Consider the following 10584-nt stretch of genomic DNA (forward strand, 5'->3'; position numbering starts at 1 on the left):
TAATTGAATGACAGAAGAAAATCAGCTTCCCTAAACCTAGTGACCTTGGCTGATGGTGCCCCTCTGGCAGGGTCCTTGTGATGGCTTTCAGCTAAGCCGTATGCATTAAGCACCTGCTATGTGTAAGGCACTGTGCCTGGTTCAGCTTTTTGGAAGATGTGATGTTAGAACGGGGCCGGGCGGGGGGGTGGGGCGCAGGAAGGGAAGTTAGGATTTGGACAAGCAGAAGGGCTATTGGGAGAAGCTTGTGGTCCAGTATGGAAAGGGGTAAGAGGAAAAGCACAGAGGTGGCATTAGGTAGATGCTGAAAACTGTCAATGGCAGTGATAAAGGGTAGTGGTTCAACACTCAGAGTCAGGCCGAGGGCAAGCCTCAGCTCTGCCAGTGTGACCCACGGTTCCTTAACCCTCTCTCAGCTTCCCTTTTTCTATCCATTAGTTTAATAAATGCTAGCGAGTGCTTCTTATGCACCAAGGCACTGTTGTGAGGCCTAGGGAGACAGTGGGGGAATGAGACCATAAACAGCAGTATCTAGTGAACTGCCAGGAACTGATAAATGAAGGCAATAAAGGATGGCACAAAACTGGGCTGGGGGTGGCCTGGCACAACGGGGGCCAGAGAAGGCCTCACAGAGGAGCCTGTGTTTGACCAGAGACATGAGTGAAGTAAGGAAGAAGCTTCTTGGAAGAGCCAGGGAGGGAGAGTGTGGTCCTGGCAGGGGCCACCAGGGACCTGGGCTCAGCAGGAAAAGGCTCCGGCAAGGTCAAGGGCAGAACAACAGAAGCTGGTGTGGTTGGAGGGCAGCACGTGAGGGGGAGGGTACAGAGGCCCAGGTCAGACCACACGGGGCCTCATAGACGTGGCGAGGCAGCAGAGGGGGTTCTGGACGAGAGAGCGTTTAAGCATGCAGAGTGGCAAAATGAGGGAGGGGAGACTAATGGTCAGAATAGGAGGTGACAGGCTGAGTGGGGACCCTCCTTGTCCTGAGGCTGGAGAGGAAGGACAAAAAGGGGAAAGACCAAGAGAGTTTCGTGGCGGACATCACAGAGCCTTCCAAGGGCGGCGTGCTCCCCTTCTGCACCAAACCACGGCTGCAAACATGGGCCTCGTGCATCTTGATGGAGTGAAGTCGTGGAGCAGAGAGCCTTCCCCAGAATTCAGAGTCCAAGTCTTCACTCTGACGTGACTCCACCCAGGGGACGGTGTCTCAGCCCCAGAACTTTCTCCTCCTCATTTGAAGCTCAGAGGTCTCAGAAGAAGAACATTCCTCCCCAGAGAGGTTTCCATGGGGGCATGAATAGGTTGCACCTCAGGACCCGACTGCTCAGCCACCTTCCGCCCCTGACAGCTTGGAGGTCTAAAGGCAGCAATTGCTGGATTTCACAGAGACAGCCATTAGTGTCTACCTGGAAATAGGGCCCAGAAAGCAGAAAAGTTTTCTCCAAAGGGAGGGAAAAGCCACTTCTACCTGTTTGGAAAGATCCCCAGCCTCTCGTCCCCTAACCTGGCCCCAACCACAGCCCGTGTTCTGAGAAGGGAAACAGCCCTTTGTGAGGGCCCGGGTGCCAACTCCCTGCCTACCAGCTATTTTTAGAGCACAGAGCCAGTGGAAACTTTCCATTAAGGATCGACTCCTCTCGTTTCCTAGGTTGAGAAAACAGGAAGCCCTTCAAAATCCGGGCTTTCAAAAGCTTCACATGAAGCTGAACGGGGCCATCTCCCCTGGCGTTCCCTTTCACTACCTCGGCCTGGAGAAGGTGCTCACAGAGGTGGGGCGGTGCCTGGGGGCTGACATTCTTCCTTTCGTTTCTGAACACAGTCAGTTGCAGTTTGTTTTAGGACCCCTGAGGGTCAGCTGGTGCCTGGTACACAGTAGGTGCCCAGTTAGTGCTGGTTGGCTGAATACATGAGTTAATCCTCTGAGTCCCTACTGATTTTGCTATTGTAATACATACACTGTCAGCAATAACTGCTCTATAAGGTAACCCCTGCTGTGCGCTGTCCGCTGTGATCATTTCTGGGCTTGCATGATCTTATCCAAACTCCTCGACAACCCGGGGAGGTAGGGAAAGTTTTTATCCACATTGTACAGATGAGGAAACAGAAGCACAAGGAGGTTAAGTCACGAAGGCAAGGTTCATGAAGCAAGGAGACAGCAGAGGGGGGGATTCTGACTTGACCTTGGCCGTGGGGCTCTAGAATCTCAACCTCACCTTGCACATGTTTTCAGCATGTATTGGAAGAACCATGAGCTGTGCCTGGTCAGCTTCAGGCCTAGGAAAGAAAGTCTATAGGTGCAGAGCACAGTCCAAACTCTGGCAGTCAGCATTGGGATATTACTAACCATCACAGCTAACAGCAAGTGAGCACTATTTGCCAGGAACCAGGCTGAGTGCTTTTATGCACATTAGAGCCATACGTCCTCACAACAGACCTAAAAGGTTTGCACTATTATGATTCCCATTTTACAGATGAGAAAACTGAGCCACAGAGGGGTAAAGTCACCGAGGAGATAGGAGTCAAACCTGGCTTGTCCAGCTCTTGCAAACAGTTTGTCCTTGCTGTGAATGTTACTATGGAGGCTTGCATGGTTTCCAGTGAAAAACAGCCTAGACTGGCGCAGCTTGACCATGAAGAGACTTTGAGTGACCCTCTTAACCCCCACAGCTGTCAGTGTCTTTAAGTTTAGAAATAAGGCTGATGAGAAACAGTAGGCGGCGGCAGCATAAGAGTTCAGAGTGTCAGCACTAGGAGAGGGGAGATTAACCTGCCTTTAATGGCATCCCTCTCCTCATTCAGGAGCCCTGGTGGCACACTGGTTAAGTGCTCAGGGGCTAGCTGAGAGGTTGGCGGTTCAAACCCAGCAGCTCCACGAGAGAAAAGACCTGGCGATCTGCTTCCGAAAAGATTACAGCCAACAAAACCCTATGGCGCAGTTGGAATTGAGTTGACGGCACCCAACAACAGCCTTCCTCATCCGACCCTGGGAGCATTCCACAAAATCCGGCCACACAACGGAAGACGCACACACACCTCAGGGAAAGAAAGTGCCCACGCGTGTCCTGCGTCTGGGCTGCCATTGACGGCAGTGACTTCTTCCCGAGAACGTTGAGGGAAGCCCTTGTGCAAGATTCAGTTCTTCTAAGATCTCATGGCATCACTTCTAATAACTCTGGTGCCTCAGCTAAGGTCGTTAACATGGGAGAAGCGGCAGCTTCTTGATGCCAAGTGGCTGGCACTGCATTCTTGGTTGCCTGCTAGATGCTCCGCCCATATATCTGGGGTAGGGGGGTGACTGAACTTTCTGGAGCTTTCCCGCCACCTCCCCTCCCCAACCGCTGCCCCAATACTTTCCACTTCTGAAGGCTCACATCATGATCCTTCACCCACCCGTTGCCATGGAGCCGATTTCGACAGAGTAGAACTGTCCCATGGGGTTTCCAAGGCTGTAGTCTTTACGGAAGCAGACTGCCATATTTTTCTACCACAGAGTGGCCGGGGGGTTGAACAGCCAACCTTTCAGTCAGCGGCAGAGCAGAGCACTTATCCCCTGTGCCACCAGGGCTCCGTGGTCCTTCACTAGTATGTGTGTGTGTGTTGGGGAATTCCTGTTTGTGTCAAGATAGAAATTATGCCTAAATTGATGGCTAGTTAAGTCTGTCTACAGTGCTTCCATTTGATCTCTTCTTAAGGGCCCCTCTTTTGAGAACTATGGGTTTTGTGGGTTAAGGAAAAATTGTGTTTTATCAGACTTAAAACCGTCTAATAGACATTTCCTGGATGTCACAATAATGGAAGTAGTTGGGTGTGCGGAAGAGAGCCTCACATGCATTAAATACAGAAGGAGGAGAAAAACTTAAAAACATGCCCCATGGTCCAACTCCATTTCTGCCACAGAGATTTGAAAAAGTTACCATTTGGGCAGCTGTCATTAACAAATCCATAGCAGAAATTATTCTCTCTCAGAAAACAAAACGAAACATCACAACACAGGAAGGCATTTCTTGTATTAAACAATGTCAAGTGTTTTACGGCAAAGAACAAAAGAAATGTTTTTAAAATAGCCCGATTGTTTTAGGTTCCAGAAAGCGAATGGGATCCGTGTTTTCGGTGCCCTCTCACTGGCCCTCCCTCTCTCTCTCTCTCTCTTTCTTTTGTAGTAAATGAAATTATCAGGAAGGAGTTTTCAGGACCTCCCACCAGAAATCAGACGTAAAAGAAGCCATTAGCAAGACACCTTCCGTATCTGACCCCTCGGAGCCTTCCACTGCCCCTCACCTCTGTTTCCTTTCCTGTACATCTCCCGACCCGGCGTCCACTGCGGAACAATGTATTGGCTAACTCGGATTCTCCGTTCAGGAGCTCGCCAGCCCTCTCTGTAAACACCAGAGAGAACCCTCTTCCTTTTTATTTTTGTTCCAAATCCCAAAGAGCACCCTGTTGACCTTAATGGTGTTCCACCCAAATACTAAGTGCCTGCTGACCAAAAACACATTCCGAGCAAGACAGCACGCTGGAACTCGCCTGAGAACTGAGTGACCAGAGCTGGGGGGGCTGAAGGGGTGCGGGATGGAGGATGTGGGTGCTGTGATTAAACCCCAGGCCTTGCATTCACTCTTCCAGGTCACAGATACAGCCCCTGTACCTTTTGAAGGAAAGGAGTTCTCAAACCAAGCAACCAAAGGAACGTGGCCCGAGAGTCCGGCTCACAGGCTGAAGATACCCCAAACCCTCTTGGTAAAAACAGAAGCCAGACCATCCTCCCTAGGGATCGTCTATGCCATGCCACACCTGGGCCACGGCTAGAGCTTTACTTATTCTCTCATTCCAAAACAAAACTGCCTGGCTGATACCAATCATCTGTTCAGACTTCTTGGCGTTAAGTTATGATATTTGTATACATTTTTATTTTTCCCTGCTGCTTCAAAAAGCTGGCAAAGAAGGCTAGCGGTCAAGCCGTCTTGGCCAGCTGCTCTTCCCTGCAGCAGCATCGGTGCTATCGCAGAATTTTCATAGACTGGAGAAAGTCAGCCAAGGCGCCTGGTAGTGAGCACGCCATCAGCTGCGCTGTACAACCTAACGGCTTTTCAAGGTTCCCGCTTTCTTTCTTCCTAACAGCAAGAATGCTTCTCCGTAAAATAGTTAAGAAGTTTGAAGTTCAAGCACGTGCAATGGATTCTGAAGAGGAATGGTGGAAGGGCTAAGCAACCAAGAAATAAACAGCGCAGGTGTTTTTGTTAAGTAAGACACTTGTTGCATGAGGCAGCTGGCAGATCTGAGTGCTTCTGTAAGTGGGGTCTGCCACCGAGGAGAAGAAGGGCTGAACTACTTCTCTGCCCTGAACTCAAAAAATGGGTCCCAAAATTCATTGGTTATTTTCACCTGAACCCATTGTAAGCTTCTCTTGGTCCCGAAGCGTTGATCCTAAAGCCCAGGCTGTCTGAGCCTCCCCCACCCCTACAGGACTCACTCTTCTAGATGCACAGCCACTCACCCTCCATCCCTGTCTGGATTAGCTGTGCTTCCACAAGTTGTATGTTGTGATTTCTCCCCGCAATTGTTTCTGTCTCCTGAACATGCAGTAACAAAGGTGCTGTCAACAGTCCTTGCAAACAAAACCCTCAGAGTCTTGGCAGGTGAGTTTTTAATCACACAGATCACCTTTTTCTGTTTGCATTTATTGCACACACCCCAGGACAAGCTGAGGATTCACCTGCAGGCCTTCAGTTGTTTTCCCCAGTCATCAACAACAACAACGTCTCAGTATTCCTGTTGTTGTTAAGTACCTTTGAGCCGATTCCCACTCACAGCAATCCCATGTGACAGAGTAGAAATGCCCCATAGGGTTTCCTAGGCTGTAATCGTTACGGGAACAGATTGCCAGGTCTTTCTCCTGTGGAGACACTGGGGTGGGTTTGAACCTCCAACCTTTGAGTTAGCAGCTGAACACTTAACCATCGTACCACCACGGCTCGCTCCTAGCGCTCCTCAAAAGACAGAGTGAATCCTCAAAAAAATCTGCTAGGCAAAAAAGGCCTACGAAGAGAATCAGGGGGGTTAAATTCCCACTGTGGCTTTTCTCAGCCCTGCCTCTCCAGTGAAGTTATCCAGAGTGTGAAAACCTTCTTGAGAGCTGGGCCAAGAGTGTAGGACTTCATAACCACAGCCTGATACACTCAGTGCTCCAGAGAGGGGAGGTCTTTATACCCACTTGTCTGTACCTTTCAGTCAATACCAAACATATACTTTTCCCCAACAACAGGGGCCTTTCCCATCCCAAGCACAGAGTAGAGCATAATTCTCTTTTAAGCCAACAGAACGCCAGTAAGAAGTTGACCGCTACTGCAGAACTTCTGAGATGCTAAATTCTTTCTAATTATCAAAGAAAGTTCCTTATACAAGCAGCTTTACCTAAAGAATTTTCTCTCCAGCAACACTGACTTCACAGGGGAAGAGTTAGGGTGTTTGGTGAGTGGTTTGTTCTCACTCGGCCTGGCCCGCAGCCATCTTTGCACATGAGGAAATTTGGCCTTTCCTCAGTTATCTGAATGTTTTATCCAAGTGCCTTCCTGCTATTGTAGCAAAGTAGCTCAGCTTCATTGTCCACAGGGTGAAAAGGACTAATGCATTTTCCATCAATCATCTACCCATGTTAGTGAAAAGGGCTTCCTAGTAGCTCAGACTCCTGTACATATATCTGCACGTGTGTGTGTATAATACACACACTAACGGCTCTCTGAGACATCTTAGCTGGATATCATAGGAAGCACTTTCACAAACAACTCTACCAAATAACAAAGGAAAGAGAGATAAGAGCATTAGTCTTGAGACATAGACAGGCAAGAGAAAGTGAAGTAGGAACTGACAGCAAGAAAGTTTGGTCAGTCACAAACGCCAGGAGGAAATTTTGCCCACAGTAGATGCTCATGAAATATTTTCAGTATGGGAAGAGGCGATATAGACCCTCCAAGAGAAGGAGCAAGTCAGGATGTCTGAATGGTGAAGATGGGTATGTTGCAGGTGGGTTAGAAGGAACTAGGTTGTTAGGTCAAAGTTTGCACTTGCTACATCCCGGCTAATGTAAATATGTAGCACTTCTGACAGAAATCCACCATGTTGCTGAATGTAGTCCATTTCCCACATTTGCAAGTCTTCCTGTATTGTACAAAAATACTGCTGCTTGATAGTATATAATAGCAATCCAAATTAATTACTATGTTATTAAATTTTTATTTTCGTATCTGTATTTGTATGCTTTTTAATCTGTCCTCCAAATATCGCACCCCTGTTGGAATTAGAAAATATTTATAAATGGTCGGAATTTTTCTTCAAGTGTCTCTTTTTACATATATATATATATATTTTTTTTTTTCCCTTAAGAGAAATGATGTATTCTTGAAAATCTGTTATTTGTTACAACAGAAAACTCAGAGCCTATTTGCCGGCCATCTGTCTCCTAGCAGAGAGCAGCTCAGGAGACAGGAGGGGCAATGGCTTTGAGGAAGAAGGACCACCTGTTTTTTACTTGAGAATGATGCTGACGTCTTTCAGCCCCAAGCCGGGATCTTAGGACTGCAGAGAACTGTATTGTAAAATATCTAAATCCCCCAAAGTGACCTAATGGAATATTTTGATTTTTACCAAAAGCTGCCTGTGTCGTAATGGGATTCAAAAATAGTTCAAATTTTTAAAAATCCCTAATGCAGGCTAATGTCTAAAGAGCCAGCCAAATCTGAATCCTGGTAGACAACCCTCACACGCATTACCCAAAAGATGTCCAAAGTTCTCCAGCATAGACACAGCCTAGGACTAATTGAGCGGATTCCTTCTACGAACTGGGAAGCAGTGATGTAGCTTTTCTTGTTTACATCCAGTAGCCAGGATATCCGTCTCAGCCAGTCAGCCCTGGCCAGTATGGGAGCTGTCACACTTAGCAGGTCGTTAGCTGAAGTGTTCTGATTGTTACTCTGGACTAAAGTGAGGCTGAAAATTAATTTTCATGTCAAAAAATTACTTTCCATGTACTTTCTCTTGTTCTGAATGGAAAACATGTCAGGATTCTACTTAACAACATTGTTCATTTTGAGTTTACAAGAGGCACGTGGGTTGTGACATTCTTGACAAGCTGGGGTCAGCTTTCCCCAATTCATTTTCTCAGGGGACAGCCCTTAAGGAGGTACTCAACACATCTTAACCTTGGGTCTCCCAGGCATGGGGCTTGAGAATTAACATCTCATGGAACCAGACCAGCTAATCACATGACAAGTGTTTGCCTACGTTCCAACTAAACGCTTAAGAAGAGTCCCATTCAGCTGTGACCCAAACAGCAATCATTTGTTTTCACAAGTGCCTTGAGGTATAGCCAACCTCACTGTCTTCACTCGGTTTGCTTAAAACCAAACTGTTCTGATGAATGGTAACAAGAAATGCCCCCTGCACAAGTCCTGTCTGAAAATGAGGTGGGGTCCTGGGAGTTGGAAGTGGAAAGTTTAACACTCCTGTCCTTAGATCCTGTCTTTATGCTGCCAGAGTCCCCCTGCTGATTTCAGGGTTTCAATGAAATCAATTCAGATGATGCTGTTTTGATCAAAGCAGACACTTGCTGGGTTCAATTTGGCGGAGCAGACAGTCTGTGCCTGTTGGGACCCCAAACTTAGCATCCTGGACAGCTTGTCAAAGAACCTCACTTACCCCTGTCACCTCTGCAGCCCTCAAAGGGAGACAACGCTGAGAGTGTCCTGACATGGCTCTCCAATGAATAGAAAGAAGCCCCTCCAACGGAGTGGTGCTGGAAGGCTTAGGTTTTGAACATCCTGACTGTTAAAGGACTTTTGAATACATCGCATTCCTATGAAAAAACGTTTTTAATCTCCAGTGTAATGTAGTTTATTTTTGCTATATGTAAAGTATTTTTATACGGCTTGTATTATGATAGTTTAGCAATAAAACAGTCGAAAGCAATGGCTACTCTTGTGTATCTTTTCTTCTTTAAAGAGGCTGTTCAAATATCCCTTTAAGTTTTGAGTTTTTTTTTTTTTTCCTTTTCTTTTCACACATACTGTGTGTACACTTATTCCTCACAACAACCCTAGGCGGTTGGTACTATCCCATTTCACAGGTGAAAACATCGAGGCTCAGAAGCCACTTGCCCGAGGTTACAGAACCAAGAGGCCAACCCAGAACTGAGTCTCTCCCTGCTCTTTTCCTCACCACCCTGCTACATTCTATGCCTCAGTGGGCTCAAACATAGCAACAATTTTGAGGGTAGCGCAGGACCGTGCAACGTCTCATTCTGTTATACATAAGGTCACTGTGAGTCGGAGCCGACTCCGGCACCTAACAACAATAACTCTTTAGGAGCAGTGTCCAGGTAAATTAGGCTTATAATGTCCACCTTAAACCAGCTTTCAGAGGGGGTCCTCCAACACTGGCAGTCACTTGGAAGGCAAAAGTAGTCCCTTCTTGCCTACACATTTTGCAAAATTCCAAGGTTAACAAAAAAAAGTACCTTTTACTATCAAACCCACAAACAGATATTTTAAGTACTAGAACTTGCCAGCTAACTTCCTTCTTAAAGCAACTTGTCCCCCTAGAGTGAGTTGGAGGCCTACTCAATGGCAGCTAACGGCAACGTACCTAAAGCAACTCAGAGGTTTGGAAGTAGCTTCTTTTTTTTTTTTTTTGAATTGAAATTATGTTCAAACTTCATTGCACCCTTCATTACTGTCCTTAGATGCCAGGAAAATGGGGCCTCTGCCCTGGACCCTGTGCTTGGCTCCCCAACCCACTCTCCATGGCTACCTGTGTGTTGAGTATCTTCCTTGGGATTTTCAAAGCTCCCTCCCCCTGCCAGGAACTGGCAGTACCATATGGGCAGGGTATCCCAAACTCAGACAGTTGCCTGCCTTGAAATGTTCTTAGTCTCCCTCTGGTGGCTAGGACCAACTGGTCTCCATTTCTCCCTTTTAGGGCACAAGGTCGACCAGATGACCCAAAGAACTCCAGGACTCATAGGGTTGTTCAGGCACCTGTGTCTAGGCTGGGCTCCAAGAAGAACTTCTTAGTGAGTGGACTGCTCCTGATGGCCAGCTGGGTATTTTTTTGGCAGGATTGTGTGAGATTATGCCAACAGACTTGTGCTGACAGGTTGCTTTGGGGTGACTCAAATTCATATGTAGACAGGAGCCCTACAAACAGTGTTTACCAAGGGCCACACATCCTAAAGGTAGCTCAGTCCTCCTTACGATTTTTGTTGTAGCCATGTGCAGCTGTTTTTCTTTAACTTACCTTCCAAAACCCTTACACTGCTTACCTAAATGGAAAGCCAGAATCATCATAAACAGAAAATAAGGCTGGACAAAACTATACAGCCATTAAAAAAATTAAGCCTGTGTTCTACGCTTTGTAAGCCATACTCGATAGACACAAATTCAGCCTGTGCCTCAGTTTCCCCTGATGTAAAATGAGGATAATAATAGTCCCTATGGCAAAGGGGTGTTGAGTGCTTAATAAATGCCAACTCTTGATAAAATATCCCACCATTTAGCAAACAGATTTAAGATGAACTTCATCTAAGCTTGACCT

At 46.9% G+C, this 10584-nt stretch overlaps 1 protein-coding gene across 4 annotated transcripts in view; it reads left to right on the forward strand.

The window, feature by feature from the left end:
- NFATC2 (nuclear factor of activated T cells 2) overlaps positions 1 to 8985 on the forward strand; it is a 166714-nt gene extending 157729 nt beyond the window's left edge. For 2 of the 4 annotated variants that reach the window (XM_049868794.1, XM_049868793.1), the window contains one exon: positions 4161 to 8985. Coding sequence is in view for 2 of the 4 variants with exons in the window: in XM_049868793.1 (XP_049724750.1) it covers positions 4161 to 4216 (56 nt within the window). In the remaining 2 variants the exon portion in view is untranslated. The remainder of the gene's footprint in view (positions 1 to 4160) is intronic. The other 2 variants (XM_049868795.1, XM_049868796.1) reach the window with 1 other exon arrangement.
- Positions 8986 to 10584: the final 1599 nt, after the last annotated feature.

The sequence above is a fragment of the Elephas maximus genome, chromosome 25 (assembly GCF_024166365.1).
Source record: "Elephas maximus indicus isolate mEleMax1 chromosome 25, mEleMax1 primary haplotype, whole genome shotgun sequence".
In the NCBI taxonomy this organism is placed as follows: Eukaryota; Metazoa; Chordata; class Mammalia; order Proboscidea; family Elephantidae; genus Elephas; species Elephas maximus.